Source organism: Microplitis demolitor, chromosome 10, assembly GCF_026212275.2.
Source record: "Microplitis demolitor isolate Queensland-Clemson2020A chromosome 10, iyMicDemo2.1a, whole genome shotgun sequence".
Lineage (NCBI taxonomy): Eukaryota > Metazoa > Arthropoda > Insecta > Hymenoptera > Braconidae > Microplitis > Microplitis demolitor.
This window is the reverse complement of record NC_068554.1, coordinates 14,819,104-14,846,116: the sequence shown is the minus strand read 5'-3', so window position 1 is coordinate 14,846,116 and position 27,013 is coordinate 14,819,104. Positions and strand designations below refer to the sequence as shown.

Genomic DNA, 27,013 nt, shown 5'->3' with positions numbered 1-27,013 from the left:
ATTTATTAAAGATAACAATTTTCACCTTTATTTATTTTATGAACCTTGTAATTAGAACCTTATAATTTTAATAAACCTTATAAACTTTACACCTTATTCCGTTAGACCTTATAACTTATAAACCGTATGACTTTTATACATTATAACAATTGTCAATTACCTTCGACGACCAAATTTATTAAACCTACTAGACAACTACTTTTGGCATCTCATGTTTTCTTATAACTCAATTATTGTAATTTCAGTAAATTATAACTTTTGCGTAACCAAAAATATACAGAACAGTCTTAAACAATAAAATTGGGTAAAGTTTGAATAAGCGAAAAAACCTACAAATTGAAATAAAAAATAAAAGAGTATGTAAATGACTTATAATTTCTACTTCTTGGGTTATATTTTCATCCATTCAAAGGTCGCTCGAAAATGTCCAAAAGACAGCACTCGGAAACATTCAAAATTCTTGAGCGAGGTTGAAATATTTAAATTTTGGGCTTAAATTTTTAGCGTGGTCATGGTTTCACAAATATAAACTATTGCTGCCACGAGAAAGAAAAAAAATTTAACTAAAAAATTCGTATTTTGATCATTTTTGATATTTTCAAAATTCGTGAGCGACCTCTTAAAAATTTTTTATCGAGTTGATTTTTGAAGAGGCTTCTTATAACATTTCAAGCCAACAAATTTTCATAAGAGACTCGAAAAAAAAATTGTCGTTTTTTTTGCGCCACCCTAATGTATACATATATGTTTTCGAACCAATGGTATTTTTGAAACCTACTCGCCGAATCATGATAGACTATGGCAAAACTTTTAAAAACTCAACCATGAGAACAAATGCACAACATAGATTTCTATGAAATCTACATACTCCCGCCTGCAATAATTCGTATCATCACTTTATAAATATGCTTGCAATTATCATTCTAGTTTTACTTCTATTCATGCTCTCGGACTTCGTTCTCTAGTAAAACTACTAATTTCTTGAAGTAACTATTACGTTTGATTTTTTTATAATGGACTATAAATTTTTCATTGGATTGTTGGTCCTACCAATCATATCAAGTAAGTTTGGATGTTATTTCTCGAATTGATCAATTAATAATAAATTACATTTAATTAAAATCCTCGATTGTAACACTCTCTACTTTTTCAAACCTGTAAATTGATGCTCAAACTTCATCATTTATTTTTTAATTAAAATTAAATTTTACGGTGATTGAGAGTGATTATCAATCAATCCGACTTCAAAATTGTGATATATTTAATAAATCAAAAATTTATAGATCGGGCAACTTTGATGTTCAAGGATTGTGTTGAAAGATTTACAAGTCGTATTTACTTATAAACGTTAAAATTTTACTAAAATAGTTGCTTTCGTCTTCCATGCCTACCAAATAAATATACTGCCAACAGAAAGTTTTAAGGCAAGGGGAAACATCTTTGAAAAATATTCTTTAAAGTTTATTTTTAAGGCAAATTTATTGATTTAATTCTAGAGTAGTTAGAGATAATATTGTAAGAACGGAATAATCAAATTCTTTATTCATTATATTTATTCTTGTTGCAGTCTTTTCCTTTCAAAGAAACCATCAATAGAAAGTTCTTCATTATCTAAACAGAAAGGCTCCCCAAAGATTGTCAGAAAAATTAGGATTTAACAACATCCCAGTGATTATATTCGATTACCCTAGTAGCTATTTTAATCAAGATCTTGAAATCGCACTATATGTAGACATAACATTTCGCTGTATTCTCCTTGACTTGCTCGAGATTTGTACCAGAATTGACCAATATTGTCACTGGAGTAATTGATAAAAATTATGGGGTGAGGGGGGTAAAGTAAAGTCAAGGATATGAATATAAAAATTTTTACTTTTCAATCTAAAACATCACACATTCAATCAAAATATTTTAGATTAAAAATTAACAAAAATTTTATCTGAAAGCTTTTCGTCGAGACTGCATCGATTGATCTGGTAACTATATTGAACCTGGACCAAAATAAAGTTAACTGTCTTTTATAATATTTTTGACCAATTTTTTTGGATTCATTTGCTAGCACAAAAAACTATTATGATTGTGAAAGAAAACTTGGAAATAAAGTAATTAGAATAATAAGTATTTTATTATAATTTCATCTGACGAAACAGATCTTTACTTATCTATAATTTTGATAACCTTATGTGATTGTAGTCATTTCCAATAAAATTGATCAGTCTGTATGGAAGTTATCTTAGAAAACAAATTGGCATACATAATCATTTTTTTAAAATTCAGAAACTTATGACATTGCAATACAGTATGCGAGTGACCCGAGTACGGGTTTTGTGTTTAGCAGTATTGACCTTTTATGATGATGAAATGATGTAGTTGTAACTCGTTATTTTTTATTTTTTATGTTCCATTAGTATTTTATACTTTTTTTTAATATTTTCTGTTCAACAAAATTAAGATCAATGTCAGAGAACTAAATATCTATGAATCAAATTTCTAAACAGGACTGTTATTAAAGAGAAATGTCCGTTCCCCTAGTAGCATTCTTGAGAATTCTTACAAAAATTAAATTTTAAATTAAATTATTTTGTTGGTATAGATGTATAGTCAATGTTTACTGATTGAAAAGTGTTACTGAAATTTTACCCATGACGGGTTTCAAACCCACAACCGTCGTGTTTTAAAACACGTCCACTGTCTACTAGGCTGACCTGGCTCGTTCAGTTTACCACGATTCTTAACATCTTTTAAAAACTCCGGTTGTAAAAAATAAAGTATTATTTGAATTTAATCTTAATTTGGTTATTACATATTTTTTTAGTAATGAATGAAAAGACATCTATTTATAAATTGCAAGCAAATTTAACAATTTAATTAATCTTAACTATTCATTGGCAAAAAAAGTAATATATAAACATGCGATTGTATAAAGTATCATTATCACTTTCGCTAGAATTTATTAATTCAATTCTTCAATCAATAAAAAAAAATTGTAATGAAATCTATTTTACTTTTTTTTGGAAAAAGGGTTAATTTTAATTATTGATTGAATCACAAATTTTAAATAAAATTTATTTTAATCGTCGTTAAAAAAAACATGATAACTTAATCATGCATGACAATTTTTTCCCTGGTGCGGAATCCGTTAAAATACTCAGAAGTGGCTACTCTGCTAGATAATTCGCAAATTCTCTATTCAGCATTGTTAAAGTGAATTCAGTGCACCCACTTAATTTTCAATATAATTATATCGAATGATAAAATTATTCACTTGTAGGACTTCGGATTTCAATGGGCGCCACTGGGATTACTACAAAGACTGCGTTTGAGCCTGGAAAGACTCGGAGATAAAGAAACCCGATATCTTAAGCGATCTTGTAGCAACTCTAATCTAACATGGTTATGTCGTATATCCATTGCTTAAAAATTTATGCAGGCTCTTTCTTCAGATTTCTATAAGTCTTAAAGAAAGATCTTGAGCAAGACTTAATGAAGCCTGCAACAAGTATAGTTATGGAATACATATTCTTTAATTCGTGTATAAATCTTCCGTAAGAAAGTCGCTAAATTATGTTCGTCAAGCTACTTGTTTTGGACAATGCTACTAGAGTCGTTAGTAATTTTAACTATCGTAAATTTTATTTATCTCTGACACTAATGATACCATTTCAGCTAGCGTTTCTGAAGGAAAAAGGCATGGAGGTCATGGCCATTCTGGTGGTCATATTCATGGTGCTGGACACGGCCATTTCGGTGGTCACGGTCATTCTGGCTCATCACATTCAGGATCACCCGACTCAGGATCATCTCCATTATCAGGTAATAAACCACATTTTTAAATATTTTTCGTCGGTATATACTTCAATTCAAATGATTCTCAAATATTTCAGATTACGCAGGATTCTCTAGATCTTCACATTCAGTAGGATCATCAGATTCATTCGGACCTTCAGATTTATCTAAATTTGGAATCTCTCAATTTCGATGTGATGGAGATTCTGGGAGTATAAATTCTAATCATCACATACACTACGACGATGATGAACACTACTACTCATCAAGTTTAAGTGACAGTTCAACCGAATCTCTTTTTGACACTTCTAACGAATACAGAAGAATACATGAGCTTAGTGACAAACTGCCCACTGATATAGAAGAGTATGTTAAGAAGTATGCAACCAATAAAAAAGCCACCACAACATATGATTATGTAACGACAACAACAGAATCTTCTAGGATGGCGAGCGACTCTCCTAACTCTCTGGTTTTAATGGCTGAAAATATGGCAAAGATGCTCGATTCAATAAAAGCATTCTCGAAATCCCCGGGCTTAGATAGGGAACTTGAAGATTTACAAAGGATTAATAATGAATATTTAACCGATAGTAAATTTGAGTAAATAAATTAAAATAGCTAAATATTGGAACGAATATTTTTGAATCCATCTCAAGTAGGTAGAGATTAACAGAGTATTCAAATACTAACGATAACATTTATTAAAATTGATTCGGTTTTAATGGTATTTAATCTGACCATCCAGTTATAACTCATAAAATATGTAATGATCTGTAGTTTTATAAAACCATTTAAAGTGAATCAATAAAAATTATCCAACAATTTCTATTTATTTAGGTCTTAAGAAATAGCTATTTAAAAATTATTATCAAGACAGTTCAAGGAGTCTGTTTATTCCAAGATTATCAAAAGTAGCACGAGATAAAAGACAATATTGTACTTTGGTTGCTCTTAGAAAACCTTGCTTTAGCCTGAAATTATCTTGTCTCGTCCTTAACCTCATAAAGCATTATATCAGTATTATTTCAAAGAATATTGTTTTTAGTGGCTATAAAATAATCATCAATTTCTTTATATATCTTCTCTTGTTGAAAAATTAATATCAATGATTCAGTCAGTTGAAGTTCGAATGGATCGAAGGTAAAATTTTTGATATGAATGTTTAGAAACCCAATATGAAAATATTTACTGGAGTCATACTGATCTTGACATATCACTGGATTAGCCCAATAATCCGTCTGTTTAAAAAAAAAAATTATTGTCAAAGATTTTACTCAAGACATGGCTGATTATCACACCTAGTGTCGTATATAATCCTACCTGATTTCGGATTTACTTTACAGATATAATTATACGCAAAAATTAGACATTTGTTAAATAAAGTATAGTGCATACCACGTTGGCTAAATCATTCTCCGTTCAACACAATGTTCTTAACAGCCGTATCCAATACACACTAAGCACTCACTGACACTCACGCATCTGCACTTACTACTTGTGCTAAAAACATTGTGCTTCCCGTATAAAGAATCACCGAGTCCACTTACTATACAATGTTCGATAATACATCATCCCATATTAAGTATATTAAATAAAGTGGTAGTATTCTTACCGTTAATAGAATTATGCTGTCATTGATTTGTTCATTAGCATCAACAATGTGAGTTAAGCTTCTGACTTTTCCATTGATCATCTCAAACCTATATGGAGCCGCAGTCAAATCTAAATCATTATAAATATTAAAACATTTAGAAAATTTTAGATTTTTTTTTTGTGCCCTCGTTAAACGAGGTAAATTTCAAGCTACACAACTTGCATTCAAATTAAATTGGAACTAGAGAATACTTGATTGTTTCTTTTGAAAAAGTACTCAAAGTTGACATTTTTAATTTTTACATTATAATTCGAACGCTCATGATTGATATCTGTCATTTTGAAAAACTATTAATGACCTTTAACCACAAAAAATAACACAGTACGCATAATTCTCTAATATTGTCGGCAATGATGATTAATCATTCTCATTAATGGTTGTTAGAATTTACTAATATTTTACCATGATACCAGCATCAAAACCTGAGATGTCAGTGTCTTTGCAGCCATCCACAACAAGCTAATTTCAGTAGCACTCCGACTAATGAACACTAATCTAATACTATCCAACACCAATCACATTCAATAGTGTTGTGAAATTCACTGATCAGAGTACTAATGGTCACTAATGATCAATAATATAACACTTATCGACGCTAATGACTTTCCAATAGTGTTTATATTGTCCATTATTTTTTTTGCATAAGTGCAGAAGGAAGAAAGAAGTTCGTTTCTCTTATGAAAAAAAAATGATAAAAATAAACACGTGTGTTATTCTTTCCTTAAACAAAGTCAAAAATTTTTAATTTCAGGTGCAGATCTAAAGAAAAATAGCATATACGCCACGAAGAATGGTAGGACATTTCAATCTACGTTTGGAATATCCTACTTTCTTCCTTTAGTTTGAATCATACTATTCCTCCCTTGGGATAAAACAAATAACATTTGTGCCTGATAGCTGACGGCGTTTGCAGTTTTAACTCTGATACTTTTCATTTGTTCCATATTATTTTCAGACCGTTAATTTTATTGATGTGAATCTAAGTTCTGACTTTGAGATCAAGTTTCATAAATATAAATGTAAATGATAAATAGTGTTTACATATTCTGCTTTATCATATATTGGAAATCACGGTCTACGCGTACGCTAAAAGTTGATCACATCGTTGGTCTTAAAATTTTAATGCAAGTAACCATGAAAAATATCGTGTGTGACACAGGATGTAACACGACCAGATAGCGGGTGATATCGGCTCGGGCAGCCGACTTCACTCTGGTCTGAAATCATTTTGTTTTATCTTTTTTCACAGAGTAACATTTTAGCTGGATTTTATTTTTAACTTTCTGCTAAGAAAATTGGAAATTTAAAAAAATTCAGGAAGTTATTGGTTTTGGTCTGATTTTCAAAAATCGAATTTCTGAGAGATCTTGACGTTTGAGATTCTACCCTGATTAATCAAAACGAATCGTAACGATTGAAACTGTTTTAATCTTTTAAAATCGTCACAAATCGTCAATTGATGATTAAAGAGAATTAAAAAAGATTTAATTTTTAATTGTTTCAAATCGTTTTCAATCTTCATGCAGGATCAGAAATCGCTATATATTATTTAAGATTCAAGACGATTCATGACGATTAAAAATTTCAAATCGTCATGAATCGTCTTTAATCGTAAAATAATAAATCACCTTTTGACAATTAGCGACGATTAAATGTGAAAAACCATGATGATTATGAAGATTAATGATGATTAAATTTTCGATCGTTTCTAATCGTCACAAATCGTATTGTTTAATCAGGGTAGGAAGCTATTCTGACTAATTTCAAGACGATGTCCAAGTGTATGCATGTACGTACGTACGTATGTAAATATTTATAACTTTTGAACGGATAAACTGATTTTGATCATCAAAGTGTCATTCGATGTGGCTTGTCAATATCCAAAAGTTGTGAAAAATTGAACGTAAACGAAAGAGCTTATTCAGAGATATTCCAAAACAAAATTTTTCCTAAAATTTTCTGTTTAATAACTTTTAATGTGCTCAATGGACTGATTCCAAAACCAACTGGGTTCTAAAACTTTATAAGCCGCGTCGAATGCCACCTCAAACATCAAAATCGGTTTATTCGTTCAAGAGAAACCGTTGTCGAAAAAAATAAAAGAAAATTTTTCTTTTAGTTTTTTCGAAATATCTTAGAAACGACCCGATAAATCAATTTAAAATCTGATCAGCTTTAGAACTCAATAGAACGCGTCGATTGCCACCTCAATTTTCTCAATCGGTCAATTCAATTGAGAGGTATCGTTGGAGAAAAAATGGTAAAAAACGTTTATTTTCGACACCAACGGCATACAAAAGTATTTTCGAGCTCGAAAATATTCACGACGATTTTTTCGAGCTCAAGGATCTCGAACATAGCAAGAAGTTTTAGGGCTGGCCCGTAGGGTCAATCGATAGACCGATTTATTTCTTTAGACGTGATCAGTTTACAAATTTTCTAAATAATCGTATGTTTCATTTTATAGAACGATTTATTATGATATTGTGAATTCTTTGAGCATTGGAAGCCTTTTTCAAAATGATCAATTAAAAGTATACGTCACTTACATTTCTGAACTTCAAGCAAACGATGTTCTCTTATAGATGCTGTTAAAGCATAAAAATAACAATTGTCATTAAGAATTCTTAAATCATCACTCCTTGCTAAATTGATCACATTAGCGTTTTCACTAAGAAAAGGTGACTCAAGAACCAATATAACAAAATTATTATAGTCCATATATTGAGTTACTCCCTTGCGACTTACGTTTATGACTTTGATAACATGTCTATTATGACAATGATCTAAATTCTTGCTTGTTTCTAATATTTGACAACTACTAATGCAAGTGAAATTTGTGTGAGGCCTGAAATTGAATTCGAAATTACAAATTAACAATTTTTGTTGACTGTTTCGAAATGATAATAGAATAATTGAATTTAATTGTACATGTTTATGAGTGTTGTATTTAATGTAAGAACAGCTTGAAAATGAATTAGAGAACCATACTGTACAGCTGTAAATTATCATTTATTAATAAACCAAATAAAATAAGTTTTTCAGATATGTTAGCATAAAAACTCACTATCATTGAATATAAATCTCGTCATCGTACGTTGACGGACGATTACAGTCCACCGTGATAAATTTATATCATTATGTTTTTCAACAATATTTGGTTGAAAGAAAGGACTACAACTGTCAGCCAATGCGAAGATGATTATGAATATCGATGCCGATTTTTGTATATCCATCTTGGTGTAGCTCCTTTATGTCAAATAATATTTGGTTTCAAAAATTTGTTCCCTAAAATAGCTGAAATTGTGAAAAATGATTGCTTGATATTTTACATAGATTGTAGGTAGCGTAATTATTAACAACGATAAATATGTGAACGTCATTCATACGAGCTAATAGAAGAAGTAAAACTTCTTCAGCAGTTTGTGTTAGAGATCTAGTTTTTAAAATAAATACTTTCATAGAAGCGTTGTAATCTGATAGAATTCTTTTCTGCAAGTCACTTAGCGAATGTCCTTCAGCAAGTGTCTTACGAACGATTTATACAAGACTTAAGGAATATGTATTTCATAAATAAGCTTTCCAAAGATTTTATCAAGTCTTGTTATAGATTCTTTTTAACGACTCATGAAAATCTTTAGAAGAATTCTGCACCAATTCTTATGCAATATTCATACCAAATAATAATGCTTTGTCAGAGGTGCTGCAGAAGTGCTTACGATATTGAGTTTATTTATCTCCAAGTCACTTTATACCCAAACGTGGTACCTATGACAGATAGTGGTTCTCATTCAAATTAAAAGTGCTACAAATTAACAGTATTATTGCTCGATAAAATTATATTGAGCATCGTGGGCACCACTGAATTTACTATCCAAAACTGATAAGGTGATTTAGAAATTGACAAAGAGAGCAACGGTGTTCAGGTATTTTAAACGATTTTGCAGAAAATGTGAGCTAATGAATACCTCAGACATCCGAGACTGATTATGCAGACTTGCTGAAGACTGACGATATAGACTCGCGTCTGTACTCCTTAAAATTTGACTAGGTTTTATTAGTCCCAGTAATTATACACACATAAAAATATTATTGGAATTATAGTGAATATCATAACTGTCAGTCCAAATGAAGCTATGAATTCATCTATCCTCATACATGATAACAAAGATAACTAGATTTGTCCAGCGGAAATTTCCCCAATTGGACATGTTGCTGCCAACTTCTGACTTCAATTTTTGACTACGATATGAATACAACTTGAACGACGAGTTGAAGTCAATCTACTGCTATCATTGAAAGACAAGTCAACACAGAAACTTGCCGCTAAGTTGCTCGGAAATCGAAGAACAAAAATTACTTTCAAATTTGTAGCAAGTTGGCATCATTTGACGTCAGTAATTTGACATCAACTCATCACTTATTTGGATATTGAGATAATCATGCCACGCTACTGAAAATTTGAAAATCAGCATTTGCTTATCATTGATTAGAAAGCATCGGTCGATGAACAGCCACAGGGTTCAATTTATAGACATGACAAAACAGCATGATCGTGCGTGGACTTATAAAAATGGTTTCCATGTTTTAATTTAGTTTTATTGGGTGACTCATCACCGTCTTAAATTTTTATATTGTTATCTCACACGTAAAATCATCGAAGCAAAATATTTTACAATATTATTTTTTTTAACATAAAGTGACTAATAGATAAGGTCGTTAACGACGATGTAAAAGTAGAGAACGATCACGCGCTGGATATTTGATCGCTTCTACAAGTGAACTATAAATAGTTGCTACTTGCTTCTGTGTGTTAGAACATTTAAAACGTAACTACTAAAAAGCTGTATAGAAAAAATTTTCTGTTTCAAAAATGAATCCAAAAAATCTATTTGTGATATTTTTAATGATATTGCTTCCTGAAAATTTACTAACTTCGAAAGTTAAAATAAAAAATATCAAATTATTAAATACTTTTTGACTTTCTGCATGATTATCTACAATCTCAAGTAACTACTCTTATATATATTTTAAATGTTTTACGATCAAATCTTTCCTGATCAATTATTAGTTGGATTTCCAATGGAACATTAAGTTAAGACATGATAATTCGTACAGGTTTCCATGAGAATTCAATAAATAGTTATATAGCTTCTCATCAGAATCCATCAAAAATATTTGATATCATAATTCTTCTGTGGATTTTCTGAGATCTTATTGAATATCCTATTGAATTTCTGTGGGCTTCTACAAGAATCAGTAACAGACCATAGAAATAAGATTAGTTCCAAAAACGTTCCAAAAATATTCATGACTGTGATCATTCCAAAGTTAGGACAGTTGGGAATAAAAAATGAACACTTTTTAAACATTGAAAAAATTAGAAGTGTAAAAAATGTAAAACAATGGTGTATTTTTCTTGCAGGGTTTTTATATTTTTTGAGCAAAAATAATTTAGATTGACAATTAATGGTTTTAAAGAACTTAAAAAAAATATACTCACTCGAGGATTATAAAGATTATAATGTCAATATATTGACTCCTACCAGAATTTTTCAAGTCTGAGGCTAAAAATTTTTGCTTTTGTATTTTTTTAGTTGTTTTAAAATTAAAGATTTAAGAGTTACTATTAACGGCTTCTGGCTTATACCGGAATCTTTTGTTTTATTTTGTTTAAAAACACCCGGGAAAAAATGATCAGACCTGATGATGCTTGTTCATCTATGATCAGGCCTGAAATTAAACATGATCAGGCCTGATCATACCTGTCCATGCCTGTTCATGTCTGAAGCGTTAAATACACTCAGGCCTGATCATGTCTGTTCATGTCTATTCATAGCTGTTCATGTATTTTCATGGCTGTTCATATCTGCTCATAGATATGAAATTTTGTTGACCAAGAATCTATCACATATAAGATTTTTATTACTTAAATTTCATACGGAACTTACTTTTCAACTAAATCTCTTAGGTCAGTAGGTAGCGAGTTAAACTTTCGAGCACAAGGTCCACGGTCCCTAGCGAATTCGGTCATACTTGAAAAATACTGAAAATATCTACTGAATTTTAGCCCAGTTTCGGTCATTTTTCGGTAATATACCAAAAAACAACCCAAATTATACCTAAATAATGCCTCTATTTTGGGTATGTTTGTGAACTTTATATACCTAAAAAATACTATAATTTTTTTTCTTAAATGTTAAATTTAGCAGATTCAAATTTTAATATATTAACTAATAAATCAATTTAATAATAAAAGTAAGAAATTAATAGGAGAGAAATAAAATACATGTTTATTCAAATTTTGAAATTTTTAATAAATTATAAATTCGTTATTTTATTAAATTTTTTTTAGAACAATGAAAATGAAAAGGTTTTTGATTTTATTAATAAAAAACATAAAAATAATTTCCGATTATTTTTGAATAAATTTCGCTCTTCGCTGTCTGTTAGGAAATATTACAGACCTCTCGTTTAGTTTTTTTCGTGCAAATCGATCGTTTTCAATAAAATCTGTGACCCATTGATAGATATTATGTTTAGGGTTATGTTTCTTAGTATGCTTCAAAAATCTTGTTCTTTGTAGAGCCTGTTTACTTCCATTATTTTTTATTAGTTGACACAATCATTTATAACTTACACTAACAGCGCCAGTAAAACAATTCAGAATAAAAAGTTTGTATTAAATGTAATTAAATCTTTCCATTCTAAAAATGTGAGTGTATAAGCTGTCTCTAGAGAAATACATAATATTGTATATGAATAGTTGGTACAACAGGATTCAAGCTGAATAGTAAAATGTGATTTCATTTATAAACGCCATCTATACGATATTTCACAAATAATGATTTTTTTCAGTATAGTTTGGGTATGAAAAGTTCACAAACATACCCAATATTTACGTTAATTTCAGTATTATTTCGGTATGATTAAGGCATTATTCGTAAAACGTACCCAAATGTTATCAAATGTATTGTGACGAGGCAAAATCCTAGCCTCGGTTGCTAGCCATATTTTTAAATATACTTTCATTTAACTAATCGACGTCGCGACAACCGAGAGGCACTGATATACGTACGACTTTAGTCGCACGGTCTCTCTTCGCAGAACCTCATCACCTGGTGGTGGGCGACACCTGCTAAATACTTCCCTGGAGGCGCAATGCTCCACCTCAGGAGATCGTAAGCCGACCCACTGGTACAGACGTTGGTCCAGTGCCCTGCAGTCCACCTTGCAGGGACATACGCGGCTGGCTCACTCACACAGGTGAGGCCAGTTCGGCTTATGTGGCGCCATCTCTGAGGGAGAAAACTCAATACTTTGTATTCGATCGTTGATTGAGCGACTGAGTGTGGTATCGCTCCCACTGTTGCAGCCGCGTGGATACGCCTAAGCCCTAGCAATTCCCTAGGTGACGTGAGGTTGGTCAACTACACAAAAGGAACCAGGGGACTTTTTTTTTGGAGGGAAGTCACTCTTGGTTGATTCGCAACGCTGATCGGTTGGAAAAAGTATTTCTTTTGTTTGATTATTTATAAAACGTAAAAGCTTTGCCTTTCTATTGAATAAAGTGCTAAGTAATTTTAAACTTTACTTCGTGTTGTCATTGTTGTTTAAAAGTACCTGTCCATTAGTTTAACGATAATAACTAGTGCATTCAACGCTGCGTAGCACGTGTCAAACTAGTACTTAAGCTAAAGCCAAAAGGTAAGTCCGTATTTATTTATCTGCTCAATACCCATTGTCCATGACTATCCTGGTGAGGCCAACATGGCAGCCTAGTGGAAGAATAAATAAATTGCGTGACCCAGCCCCGTAACGCTGCTTAGAAAACAGCGTAATAAGTATTAACCGAACGGATACCTGTCCTCGAGGTTAAATTGGCCGAGGAGAAGGCATACTGTTTTAGTATACTATGTCTAAAACACACTCAAAATATACCCAAACTTTCGGTATGATCGAATTCGCTAGGGGTTCAAATCCTCCACAAGCCCGAATTTTTTATTTGTTTTTTTATTTTCATAGCAATAATTATACATGATATAATGTAGTTATACATAATTATATATTAGTATATAGGGCCATTTTTTATATTTAATTTTTTTTCCCGGATGGGCATGAACAGACATCAACATACCTGATCAGACCTGAACATGCCTGATCAGGCGTGATCAGGCATGACCAGGCATGGTGATTTTTCATGTCTGATCAGGCCTGAAGACTTATGCCTGTTCATGTCTAATCATTTATCCCGGGCAGTTCAAAATGTTAATGATTGGAACTAATTGTGAACATTTTTTGACTCTTATTAGAACTTTTTGAGAAATAAGGGTTTTTGTATTATCTTGCTACATATTCAGAAATTATTAAAAAAAAGAGTTATTGGAACCAATTATAAGCACTCTTTTAATCTTGTTAGAATTTTTTGGGAAATTTTGACTTTAGTATTACTTTGCTATTTCTTTAGAACTTGTTACAAAAAACGTTATTGGAACAAAAAAAAAACATTTGTTGACTCTTATAAGAACTTTTTGGAAAATTTGGGGTTTTATACTATCTAGCTACTGCTCAGAATCTGTTGAAAAAAGGAGTTATTAGAACTAATAATAAACATAATTGAAAACATGAATAATATGTGTTCACAAAAATTACATTAAAACGTGAAATATATAGATCGGTAGATTGAAATCTCTTCTACTCCTGTCCGAAGTTTTAGAAACCTCCAAAATTTTCTACCCGAGATGTAAGCAATTGAAGGTTAAGAAACATGGTTTTTGCGGAGTATTAACTCAATCATAAACTTTGATTGTTTATAACCCCATTAATAATTGTTCTGTGGCTACGCTGTTCTTTTTTGGTGTATAGTAGACCCCTTCCGAATAGAATTCACGGAAAAAGTTTTTTTTTTTCTAAATTATTGCTATAATTTATAATTTATCGTCACAGGCTATCTCGGGATCTAATTGAGATACGAATTTTATTTAAATACATAAAAAAAATCAGCGTAGCAACAGAGCAATTATTTACAGAGTTATAAATAATCAAATTTGCTACTTGAATATATACCCCCCTCCCAGAAACTACGTGTTTTAACTTTCAATCGTTTATATCTCGAGTTAAATATTTTTTAGGTTTGTAAAATTTTGGATAGGAGTAGAAGAGACTTCAATCTACCGATCTATATATTTCACGTGTTAATGCAATTTTTTTAAACACAAGTTATTCATGATTTAAATTTAGGATCAATACTTCATAAACTGATAGTATATAGAAATATATATGAATCATATGTATTCATATATATTCATATCATATCCTAGATACATGAGAGAAAAAGTTAATATTGTATCGAATGACAATCCAGGCAAAGAAATCTATAGGGGTATTGTAAAGATGTTTTCCATGCTCTAGGAAATATTTTCATGGATTCTTATAGATTACCATTGATTTTGTGAAAATTTCTACAGATCTCTATATACGAATTTCCATAATAATGCTACATTACAATAATATCTTATAAAATTAATGCCCATCTTAATTGATAAAAATAACTAAAATCATAATTTAGGACGCAGACAATAATATTTGTGACTTAAGTGTGTCACGATATCAAATATTATTCGAAATTTACATTGTTGCGGTAAGAACTGTAGCCAAAGGTTACATAATGAAAGCTTATGCTTATAAGTATCGACAATTGCAACTATCAAACTCACGTAAATAATAATCCATTGATAAATTTCTAACAAATGTTTTTTTTTTCATTTCAATAGTTATGACTATTATTTATTTTACATCAGATCAATGGGAAGCGAAGTTGTACAATGCTGAAAATCTTTATCGAAATTCAGTAATCGATATTTCGAAAGCAGCGCGTGATGTTATGGCTAGTGAACCTAAAATAATAAGACGCTGTGATCCCAAAAATTACAGTGAAGGTAAGTTTATAATTGACCCAACTAATTCATATTAAACTACAGAACATTCTAATAATTCAAACTTTCATTAATCCCAAGGTGTGAATTACAAACGCTATCAATTTTTATCATTGTATATTACTTCTGATCGTGTAATACAGACGGGAAAGAATTATTATCAAAGATATCTTTCTCCTACTGTAAGAACTGCAGCATTTTGTGATGGATATAGTCATAGTTGTCGTCGACTTCCTTCTTTCATAACAGCTTGTTTAGCGGTAAGAATTTTTTCATTACTAACTTTTAAAGTCAATAAGACTCTGCTATATACACGGAAAAAAATACGTGGAAAATACTGTCTCATCTGAGCATATATGGTCATCCATAACTTCACTGCACTGATTATGAATAATATCAACATACAAAAAACACTGAAGAAGATATCAAAATTATATATTTGAGTTGAACATGCTTCAATTTATTGGTATTAGATCGATACTTTTTTGTTTTATAACTCCTGTCTTTAAAGTTGAGTACTCAAGCTTTCTGTGGCCTAAGTGAAATATCCTAATAGCATTCTTAAGCAAGTCTTACTTAAATCTTTAAATGATTTATGAAGACTGTGTCATCGGTCCTCAGTAAGTCTTCATTAGTTTTTAATAAATCTGAGGCAAGATACTTTCGTACGATACGTTTACCCAACAAAAAATATCATTTTTCAATTAGTGGATCGTGATAAGGCTCAAACCATAGAACGAAGTTATGGGACATATGAACAATTTGGCATGCTAAGCCATTCGACTAATTTCGGATACCTCGAATGTGAAACGGTCACTTGATGTCTTGCAACGCACTTATTTAACATAATGATGCTCATCATCATTGAGTATTTAGATAATTGTATTCATAGTCCAATCATTTGAAGGAAACAGAAATTATAGATGATCATATTTGTAAGTATTTTTTCCGGGTTATCTCTTATATTTGGCAGTATTTAGTGCCTCGAATCAAATACATTTTCTCACTACACGTTAATTGTCTTTAGCCACCAGAAAGTGCGAGACGATCTAACACAAAAATCGTATGTTTAAATTAAAGTAAATTTACAAAGTACATTAAAAAATAAATAAAAACAAGAAAGCATAACTTTATTAATTAGCGCTCGAACATGCCGCCCCCCCTTGAACTATCAGAGTTCAAAAAGAGAAAAAAGTTGCACGATCGCTCACTCCAAGGGTAGTGGACACATTTTCTTGGTGCACCGCTTATATTCGCCGCTGCGGGTCTTCACAGTAGCCACCCGCACGATGCCATCTGGTCCAGGGTGTGTTGCGATGATGCGGCCTACAGCCCAAGCAAGTGGTGGAAGATTGTTCTCGTAGAGCAGAACACGATTGCCTACTTGTAGATTGGGATCCGGGGATCAATGATGGAGGCTGATGATGTTGTTCAGGTACTTACGATGCCAGCGGTTCCAAAAATGCTGCTTCAGCTTCTGAGCATGTTGTCACGCCGATAGGCGGTTGGCGGCAATGTCTATGAAGTCCTCTTCGGGAAAGCTTGTCAGTGGACTACCAGTTAGAAAATAACCGGCGGTTAGAGGAAGCAAGTCGTTGGGGTCAGAGGACATAGGAGAAAGTGGACGGGAGTTTAATATCGCTTCTATTTCAATGACATAAGTTTCCAATTGATCATATGTTAATAACGTATCCCCAACGGATCGAACCAAATGAGTTTTAAACGATTTCACGGCCGCCTCCCAAAGCCCGCCGAAATGCGGTGCCCTGGGAGGTATAAAGTGCCAAACAATTTTGTTTTTATCAAGAAACTCTCTCACTGAGTTTTTATAGTCTATTGAGTCAAAGAGGCTTTGAAGCTCACGATTAGCTCCCACAAAATTGGTTGCGTTATCTGAATATATCTCGACTGATTTGCCTTTTCTGGAAAATAGACGACGGAGACTTGCTAAAAAAGCTTTAGTAGTGAGATCGCATTCTAGCTCTAAGTGCACGGCCTTAGTGACCATGCATACATAGATTGCTACATAAACCTTTATCTTTTTTTTGATTGCGAAACCGCTTCTCTTTTATGAAGAGAGGACCACAGTAGTCAACTCCAGTTTTAAGAAAGGCGCGAGAGGCCGTCACGCGAGCTCCAGGTAGTAGGCCGGAGCCGTGATCTGCTAACCTAGGCTTGGCCCGAAAACACGGCAAGCAGCGATGTAGAACCTTGAGTACGGTGCTCCGCCCATCGGCAAACCAATAAGTTTGTCGCAGAGAATATAGTGTGGCCTGAATACCAGCGTGCATGAGACGCTTATGCTCACCACGTATAATTATGCCCGTAATGTGATGAGAACGAGGCAATAGGATAGGATGGCGAGTACGTTCAGCCAATTCCGAGTGCTGAAGCCGTCTACCAACCCTCAGCAGACCAGCTTCATCAAGATACGGGGTCAACCTGCTAGATTCAGGAAGGTTCTCTTTCTTCTGAAGGCATTTAATTTCCTTCAAAAAGGCTGAATATTGAGTAAGCCTCATTATGAGAGAATGAGACTCTGAGTTTTCTAGAGGAGTTAGCGCGCCAGCACGTCGCTGGGCTGTATTTTTTAAGTTATGAATAAAACGTAACACGTAAGCGATTACTCGCTGAAGTTTACCGAAAGAACTGTACCTTTCAAGGACATTTATGCCTTTGAAGTTCAGTGCAAGGCAAGCAATCAGTTCTTCAATATTTGGTTTGATCTCAGGGATATCGATTGTCTGCAAGACTCCTTGGGGCCAAAAATCTGAGTTGAACGTCAACTAAGCTGGACCCCGAGGCCAGAGGGTATTTTTAATGAACTCGGAAGGAAGCTGGCCTCGTGAAATGGAATCAGCAGGGTTATCTTGGGATGACAAATGACGCCAATGACAATGGGGAGTCATCCTCTGCACTTCAGCTACTCGGTTTGCTACGAAGGTTTTGAGACGATGAGGAGGAGTTTTCAGCCAATGTAAAGCGATGGTCGAGTCTGACCATAGATATACGTCATCAATGGAAAGTAAAAGTGACTCACGTACGGTCGTATATAAATTTGCCAAGAGCACTGCACCGCAGAGCTCTAAACGAGGCAGGCTTACTGTACTGGCGGGTGCGTCGCGAGATTTTGAGCAAATTAATTGTACTTGCACGGCACCTTCACAAGTTGTGGAGCGTAAATAAAGACATGCGCCGTAGGCTTTCTCGCTTGCATCGCAAAAGCCATGAATTTGGATATTTACGACACCAGGACATATAAGACATCGAGGAAAACGTAGTTTTTCAAGCAGAGATAATTGTTCCTGATAGGCGACCCACATCTCATGGATGTTCTGGGGGATGGATTCATCCCAGCTGACCCCAGATTTCTAGCAAAGCTGGATGATGATTTTAGCATAGACAATGACTGGACCTAGGAAATGCAATGGGTCAAACAACTTGGCTATTTGAGATAAAATAGTTCTTTTCGTGAATGATTTGAATTTAGAGAGGTTTACGCTATAGAATAATGTATCTTCCCGAGAGTTCCAGTAAATACCTAGAGTCTTCACAGTGGCCTCTAGGTCGAGAGACATGTGAGTGGACGTAGGATGCTCGGGGTAATTAGAAATCAGAGCGGGAAAGCTGGAAGCCCATTTTCGTAGATTGAACCCACCTTTTTTCAGTAATTCGTTAAGTTGATCCCGATGTAGAGCTGCCTCGATAAGGCTATTAGCCCCTGTGAGGACGTCATCAACATAAAAAGTCTCTCATTAAAGCGGTGGCTGCTAAAGGATATAAGTGACCCTCGTCTTTAGCTAGCTGATGTAGCGATCGAACAGCCAAGTGAGAGGCAGAAGCCGTACCATAAGTAACGGTGTCGAGAGTGTACGTATTTATCGATGCCTGAGAGCCATTTCGATAAATAATTTTTTGATATTTAGTGTCGACTGGGTGGACACGAATCTGCCGATACATTTTTTCAATATCTGCGGTAAGAGCATGAATATGGGACCGGAAAAGAGTAAGAATAACAAACAGGTCGTCCTGTAGTTTAGGACCAACCATTAAGGTGTCATTTAACGAGATACCCGTCGAGGTTTTTGCCGAACCGTCGAAAACCACTCTAATTTTTGTGGTCAGACTATCCTGTTTGATGACGGCATGATGAGGAAGGTAAAAGCCAGCAGAGGTATTCTCCTCTTCTGGGGCTAGAGACATATGATGGAGCTCTTCGTATTCGGTTAGAAACGCCGAATAATCGCGATGAAGCTCCGAATTTCTGGCGAACTTGTTTTCCAAAGAGTGGAAGCGTCTGAGGGCAGTTGAGTAAGATGATCCCAAATTTTTAATTTTGTCATTAAAGGGTAATCTTACTATGTACCTGCCTGAACTGTCCCGCGTGGTGTGAAGCATATAATGCTCCTCACAAGCCCTTTCCTCGGGGGAAAGGCTTTTAGAAGATGAAACTTCTTCAATTTCCCAGAATCGGGTGAGGTCTTGCTCAGAAGCAGAGGCGCGAAGACCCAGGTGGCAGACATTGCTTTGAGAAGGAGGCTGATGACTCAGCTCTCCTGCTACAATCCATCCCAACTGGGTTTTTTGAAGTACAGCATTGGGATAATTTTTTAAAATTATCTAACCCACACTTAAGAGTTTATGAAACTGTTTCACTCCAATTAGTGCATCGATTGCCGAAGGCCTGTAAGACTCCGGATCGGCTAAGCGAATATTTTTCGGAAGTTCAAGCGAAGAATGATTGATGGTAATAGACGGAGTAGATGTACTGATTTGAGGTACAACTAGAAATTCGACTGTCTTTTGAAATTTATTGTGACGCGATTTAATGGTGGCTGCAGTAGCATGCTTTATGATAGTCGAAGTACTACCAAGACCAGAGACTGCAATGCTTACTGGTTTGCGCTCCAAGTTTAAGAATTTTGCAGTACTCTCGGTGATAAAATGAGCTTGAGAGCCTGCGTCCAGAAAGACTCTGCAAGTTTTGATTTTCCCATGATTGTTTATTAAGTCTACAAGAGCTGTGGCTAGTACAGCTTCAGAAGATAAGCGAGCATGTAAAGCTACCGTAGATGACACCGGGGAAGACGAAGCCGGAACCTCTGGTACCTTTAACCCTATGTTATTTTGCTTAACAAAATGCAAAAGGGTGTGATATTTCTGCTGGCAATTGCGGCAATTACCAGAGGAGCACTGAGAAGTGCGATGACATTTACGAAGGCAGTTGTTGCACCAACTGCCCTTCCTGGCAGCTTCGTAACGCTGATGTGGCGTTAAAGCGAGGAACTTAGAGCAATTGCTAGTATAATGATCACCCTCGCAGAAAAGACACCGGTTTTGCGAGGTTGTTGCCATATACGCCTTTTGAGGGCGCAAGTTAGCTTGTTGATTAGGATGTTTGGACCTTTCCTGAGCGCCAGAAGACTTAGAAGTTAAAGTCTGATTTCTGGTTTTTTCTAAGTGAGCCCGTCGGTTGAGGAAAGCGAGCATTTGCTGAAGAGTTGGGTTAGGAATGTCGTTGCTATAATCTTCCCACCTTTCTCGAAGATTGCCGCTGAACTTTCTGCGGATTGTCGCGATTAGGATGGAGTTCCAGGAATCAACTGGTTCTCCCAATGACTGAAGGACGCGAATATCCTTTTGGACGCAATCCACAAAGTCTTGCGCCGAAAATTCTTTGGATATGCTAGGTAAGTCTAGCAACATGTCTACGTAGCTGTCGCAAATAAATTTTCGATCGTCGTACCGCTCCTTAAGTAAATTCCACGCTATTTGATAATTCGAATCAGATAAGTCTATCGAGGCTACGACGCGCGCTGCATCGCCGTATAGACAATCTTTTAAATAAAATAATTTGCAGACGGGTGGTATGCTTGGGTCATGGTGGACCATCGATGTAAATAGATTACGGAAATCTAGCCAGGTATCGACCGACCCGTTGAATTTAGGTAACCCAATGGTTGGGAGACTTGAGCTGAATTGCGGAGGCAGTGACATATGCGTCATCTTCTGATGGGGAAAACTGGATGGTAGAGAATACGATGGCTGAAACGATGTTTGAAGAGGATTCAATTGTTGGGGACCCATTGAAGCTGCACTTGACGGCTGAATGCCACCTTGCTAGGTCTCCGAAGGTTGCGCAATAGGCTGAGGAGATGGCTCCAAAATAGTTTGCGGAGGCGTTGGCGCAGTATTAGATAGTGCTGCGGCATTAAGTTGCTCGATTGTTTGGTTTTCTATTACCACACTATTTGCATCAGAATTGGAAGAGCCCTCGCGATCATTAGCTCCATGCATTTCAGACAACTTGAAGTTTGATGAAGGGTTAGAGACACGCACTCGGCTAGATAAAAGATTTGTAGCAATCGAATATGACTCGAAATATAATGCTTCAAATTCAGCCCGATAATTATCAAGCTCGTCACTTTCGTCAAGAAGCTTTTCTAGCTCCGTTTGAGCGACCTCAAATTTTTCTCTATTTACCTCCGCCTCTTTATATCTCTTTTCCAGATTAGGAAAATCGGTCGCGGGATTAAATGATTTAAGAAAATTTGAATACGAGGTTAAAGATCTTTTAGCACCCGCGCGTTTATTCGTAAAAACTTCTATTTGATCTTCAGACATTTTGTAGACGTAGCTAGGTAATTAATATGCCGAAATTTTCGAAAAATCAACAAGAGACAATGCGTCACAAAATAAAAGCGATATAAAAATTTCAGATGACATATGATAGAAAGGATAATTTTGGTGGCTCCAACTGACTTACTTGTCTGTTGAGAAGAACCGATGTAGTTGATGGTATTCTGCTGCTATCAGACCACAATTGAAGCTGACTCGTTGTCGCTGACTGCAGGCAATAAGTTGGATCGTAGCTGAGTGATGAATCGTCGTCGTATGTCCGAAACTGGATGCAAATCGATGACAATCGAATTTCATTCACTTTGAAACGAAGGTAGTAACTGTGCACGCACTCGCGCGTTTAATTGAATATATTACTCGTTTAAAATGACTGCGTATAAATAAATGCGCGTACTTGCGGCTGTCGTACACTCACGAACTTTATAATAACTTGAAAACACTATGCAATTACAGTGATACTTGCAATAAATGAAATTTCAATAATTTCCGAATAGTAATAAAAAAAATTATTAATTTTTTAATAATATCCGGCTCGAAGGACCAATGTTTTGTCGCACGACTGTTTTGCCGTGAGAATATCGTCAAAAATTGCAATAATATAATGACAAGAAAAGTACAAAGTTTTGCAGTAAAACTGGAGTTGATTTTATTTAATGCATAGAGACCGAGCTGTCTCGTACAAAATTCGATGTATAACTCACTTAAAATTACTAGCTTAAAATTGTAGGTACAAATGTCATAAGAGAAAAGAGTGGGAAAAAGGGTGTACATTTTAGCGGTAGTAACGAAAAGTTCGGAAGTGATTGGTAATGCAGAAGGAAGAGAAGAGATAAGGGACATTACGGAGAATGGGCCTGAGCGTGGGTGTAGCATAAGCAGGACGAAAGAGAAAGGGAGTGACGTCACTAGACGTAGGACATTTGGAAATGGCGAATGCCGGACTCAAGGGTCGCCAAGTATGGTAGGGTTTTAGAGAACAACAGGCAAAAAAATTAAGAGGGTGAGCTTAAAAGTACGAGTACAATATTTTCAAATAACTAACATACAATTTATAAAAAAAGAGTCTACTAGAGGCTTAGGATGAAATGCTTTGTAACTCACAAACAAATATGCACAAAAAAAATGAGTATATAAAATAAACCTAAGGCTCGTGAAAGATTTTACTGCCTTGAACATCTGCTAGCATTGTGTTAGAAAAAACAAAAATTCTTAAGAATAAAATTAAACATTTAGAAATATAACTAAAATATTTAAGTGTAAAAGTCCCAAGGGATTATTTAACGATGGGCAATAAATTTAAGAATTTAAATCTAACACAAAAATCGTATGTTTAAATTAAAGTAAATTTACAAAGTACATTAAAAAATAAATAAAAACAAGAAAGCATAACTTTATTAATTAGCGCTTGAACATAATTTTCTTTTCTTTAACGGAATTGTTATTTTCGATGCATACATGCGAAGGTTGGGATCCCGACAGGCAAAGTGACATAACGAGTCCGAGGATAGGGTGTGTTCTCAACGAAACCGATCTTTGTCGTGTCTCATAAAATCAAAGAGATTAAAGTCTCGGAAAATAATATATTTATCCGGAACTGAATGAGTGAATAATAGCGTATTCAGAACAGAATGGTTACAAATAGAGTGAGTTCTCTTCAGAGTATTCAAATGAGACTGCATCTTACTATTTTATCTCGAAGCGACCTGTTGACCAATACAGGGAACTGAGGCTACGGGGGCCTTTCCAAGCCCACTTCAACCAGAGTCTCTTTATTTCCTGAGATGGTAGGAGTGTTTGATCCACAGAGGTATGGATCCGTGGTGGTTGAATTTAGACACCACGCGTAAATGGAGAGAGTTTTTTTATTTCACCTTCGGTTAGCTTTCACCCTGGGTCACTTGATTATTTTCTTCGACCTTGGGTATTTTCTGGAAGGGGGGAGGGGCATCGCATTGCGTGTATTTGAAGTAACCGTTTACCATTTAGCATCGTTACATTAATTAATTATTACGTAAATGGACTCATGAAGAATTTATCATAACCTCAGATAAGTACTGTCACTTTGTTTACCGAAATTTCTATATTTGATCAAATAACATACCATAAAATTTTTGTTTTAATGGTAACGGTGGAAGTCTGATTTGCGACAAAAATTTCTTAAAACGTTCTATTTTTGAAATAATCATTAAATAGCACAAAAGAAGCATGAAAATATATTATCTATAATATTAAATTAATTTGGAAAAATTGATTTTGTCACTAAGATATTTTTCTAGTAGATGTTTAAAAAAGTTATATACTTTTAGATATACTATAGTATTTTTAAATATCCATGCGCGAATATATAGAGACTGGTTAAGAGAAAGACGTCATCGATAGATATATGAACAACGAAAAATAGCTACACCATACTTTCTCAGGATTCTTATACAGGAAAAACCCCGCCAAGCATTGCTTGGTTATCAAACTTCCACAGTTCGTAGTACAACAAATCTATTGCTTAATTTAATATAATCTTATAAAAGTAGTAAGTAATATATATATCTATTTATTCGACACAGAGATCAAATAAACTTACAAAATCTTAATGTACCCACGTTGGGCCAAAAACAAAATCGAGAATCAAGTCAACCTGGAAAAAATTATGTGAAATTTCAATTAACCGATTGGGTAAAAGACGCAACTCAAACACTAATTCCTTTATAGACATCTAACCAATAGTTACCAATCCTCCAGCACCGATTGGAGGTGTTGGTATTTATTACAAAACTCAAGACGGATACGGTAGATTTATTTCATTAAAACTCACTAATATTGACAATACAATTTTTATGTTTAATGAATATTTTATGTTGAAATCTTTGTTAGGAGGAATCAGAGAACTTTGAGATTCATCAAGTTAATTTGACAATTTCCTTACGTAACATTTACATCTGTAGTATGTCCCAGCCTGCTCGTTAAATGTCTCTGACTATTTTCAAATACTAGTTAATTAGTGACCGATCTGAGACCTAAGTAATTGAGATATATATTGATAACTCAGCAAGTTGTATAATTCATAAGTTATTATATATTTTGTAGCATAACATAATATAATATAAAATTGAAAAATCATTTCATTTTTGCTACAAATTATTATAGTACCGATTTTTGACACTGTACACTTTTTATTTCTGAAACATTTCAAATTGATTTCGATATCTTTTTTTCTGGGCAGGGATTTAAAAGCAGTAAGTAAAAGCTGATGCTATTTATCAGCAATTATAATAAATGTTTTTATTTATTCAGAAACAACTATTTCGAAGCAGAGAAAACATTACATTTGCTATACAATACAGCTAACACTACTACAGGAACTCAAAAATTTCATATTATTATTCAAGTTAGCGACGGAACTCTATTACAAACGTTTTTATTCATTTTTGTGTTCTTTTAGAAATTCTACATTAACGACTGTTTTAGAAACTAAAGTACTCCTTAGTTAATATAGTTTCGTCACTTTTTTGAATAATTGTATGCAAGGTTCTTTCTATTTGTAAACATTTAAGTCCCGAAAAAATTATTACCCACTCACTTCGTCCTTGATGATTTTTTACGCTTCGAGCTTTCAAATACTTTGATCATATAAAACAAATCAAGGTTGGATTTGTTCGAGCCTCAAATAAACGGGCACCAAATTGAAGCTATGCTATAATAGATTCTAAACGTATGCAAATTGATAGTATAGTTAACTTTACGTCTCTATCTTGGAACGTTCTACTAACTCAGAATAAAGCTCATGTTTTTAAAATATTTCTCATGTCACAGAAGATTTGCAACATTTCAAGCATATTTAATAAATAAATGACACACAATTAAAGATATCTGACATAATACTGTATTTGTGCACGGAAGTATTGAATCCAACAATAGATTCAAATCGTATTACGGCCAAACAATAATGGATATAAATTTTTCACTTGGTACAATATCAAATGGTGATATAAAATTGTTATAATTTTTCTTTACATTTTTACCTGGACTTGTTATTGAAGTAGTTAATAATTGTTGATATATACTCACCAACTGATTACGAAGTTTTTGTAGTTTAGTCAATGTTACAGATCAGAAGTGATAACACAATTAAATGCTAGCAAACAATGTCAACATATTTATTTCATAAATTGTATGATAGATTTGGAGTCAGGTGACTCATAATGCCACCTCTCCTTGATTATTTAATTAGAATGTTTTTAAAATAGTTTATTTTTATCGATTTACGATGCAATAAAACTGTATCTTCTATAACGACCAAAATAGTCGAGGTTTTAGGGTTTTAGGAAATTATTCGACTATTCATATAGCCATATTCTAGAATGTATAAGCATAAACGTTTATACCGATTTATATGTACATATAAATATATATAGCAACATAATAACCCACATAACTAAAGGAATAGCTGTGCTTAAAAAGATCCGTGACAAATAAACATTAGTGGAAGTTCTATTAATAAAATACCCATGAAAAAAATCCATTAATAATAAATGTAACTTCTATTTTCAACTTTTTACTAAGGAAATGGAAATATTATTTTTTTGTCATTTAAAGTCACTATTAACTGCTAGAATCATTAACAATTATATACTGTTAGAAGCGCTTCCTTGAGACTTAGGGGTTTTTGTAAGACCAGCGGCAGGTTGAAACCCACAAAATTATTTTTCCGGCTAACACTGAGGTTCAAACCCACATTAGGCCACTGACTAATTTCGAGAGGTAAGCCTATTTACCTCACGGCCATGGTGACTGATTAAATGGAAATTTTTCAACTTTCGGAAAATTATTATTTTCAGTTCGATTTCTAAAAATCAAGTCTTCTTCAGATGTCAATGTTTTTTCTTAATAAATCGCATCGGTCTCACATTAGCTTGTTTCGACTAGTAAAGTAGGTATTGAAACTTGCAGGCTAAATGCAAATAATGTAATAGTACATTGTGTAATACGGGATGAAACAAAA

The 27,013-nt window shown here is 33.9% G+C and overlaps 3 protein-coding genes across 28 annotated transcripts in view; 2 read left to right on the top strand and 1 right to left on the bottom strand.

Annotated features, from left to right (window-relative positions):
* The first annotated feature begins 952 nt into the window (after positions 1-952).
* Positions 953-4,465, top strand: LOC103569166 (midnolin homolog). Its single transcript, XM_008546323.2, has 3 exons — positions 953-1,062; positions 3,667-3,813; positions 3,885-4,465. The coding sequence occupies exons 1-3, from the start codon at positions 1,014-1,016 to the stop codon at positions 4,391-4,393; spliced, it is 705 nt and encodes a 234-aa protein (XP_008544545.1). The 5' UTR covers positions 953-1,013; the 3' UTR covers positions 4,394-4,465.
* Positions 4,466-4,620: 155 nt separating this feature from the next.
* On the bottom strand, positions 4,621-27,008 carry LOC103569157 (uncharacterized). Of its 3 annotated transcripts, none has more exons than XM_053742519.1 (6): positions 26,034-26,051; positions 8,511-8,740; positions 8,375-8,441; positions 7,993-8,291; positions 5,402-5,511; positions 4,621-5,027 (listed from the first exon to the last, which is right to left on the bottom strand). In XM_053742519.1, exons 2-6 carry the CDS (start codon positions 8,677-8,679, stop codon positions 4,815-4,817), a joined length of 858 nt encoding a protein of 285 aa, XP_053598494.1. In that variant the 5' UTR covers positions 8,680-8,740; positions 26,034-26,051; the 3' UTR covers positions 4,621-4,814. The 3 variants fall into 3 exon arrangements, with proteins under 3 accessions (XP_053598494.1, XP_008544518.1, XP_008544517.1); XM_008546296.3 differs by lacking the exon at positions 26,034-26,051 and adding an exon at positions 10,947-11,037 and having other exon boundaries at positions 4,622-5,027; XM_008546295.2 differs by lacking the exon at positions 26,034-26,051 and adding an exon at positions 26,080-27,008 and having other exon boundaries at positions 4,623-5,027.
* LOC103569158 (uncharacterized) overlaps positions 10,173-27,013 on the top strand; it is a 137,977-nt gene continuing 121,136 nt past the window's right edge. For 6 of the 24 annotated variants that reach the window (XR_008404444.1, XR_008404438.1, XR_008404436.1 and 3 more), the window contains exons 1-4: positions 10,180-10,452; positions 10,562-15,159; positions 15,244-15,381; positions 15,460-15,638. The gene's annotated coding sequence lies outside the window, so the exon portion shown is untranslated. The other 18 variants (XR_008404445.1, XR_008404443.1, XR_008404439.1 and 15 more) reach the window with 14 other exon arrangements.

What these genes read in the sequence shown, in the direction of transcription:
- LOC103569166 (XM_008546323.2), top strand. Translation starts at nt 1,014, where the DNA reads ATGGACTATAAATTTTTCATTGGATTGTTGGTCCTACCAATCATATCA. An exon ending in GGTCCTACCAATCATATCAA is followed by an intron (nt 1,063 to 3,666) that starts GTAAGTTTGGAT and finishes ATACCATTTCAG; the next exon opens with CTAGCGTTTCTGAAGGAAAA. An exon ending in AGGATCATCTCCATTATCAG is followed by an intron (nt 3,814 to 3,884) that starts GTAATAAACCAC and finishes CAAATATTTCAG; the next exon opens with ATTACGCAGGATTCTCTAGA.
- LOC103569157 (XM_008546295.2), bottom strand. Translation starts at nt 8,679, where the DNA reads ATGGATATACAAAAATCGGCATCGATATTCATAATCATCTTCGCATTG. An exon ending in AATACAACACTCATAAACAT is followed by an intron (nt 8,292 to 8,374) that starts GTACAATTAAAT and finishes ATTCAATTTCAG; the next exon opens with GCCTCACACAAATTTCACTT. An exon ending in ACAGCATAATTCTATTAACG is followed by an intron (nt 5,028 to 5,401) that starts GTAAGAATACTA and finishes TTTTTTAAACAG; the next exon opens with ACGGATTATTGGGCTAATCC.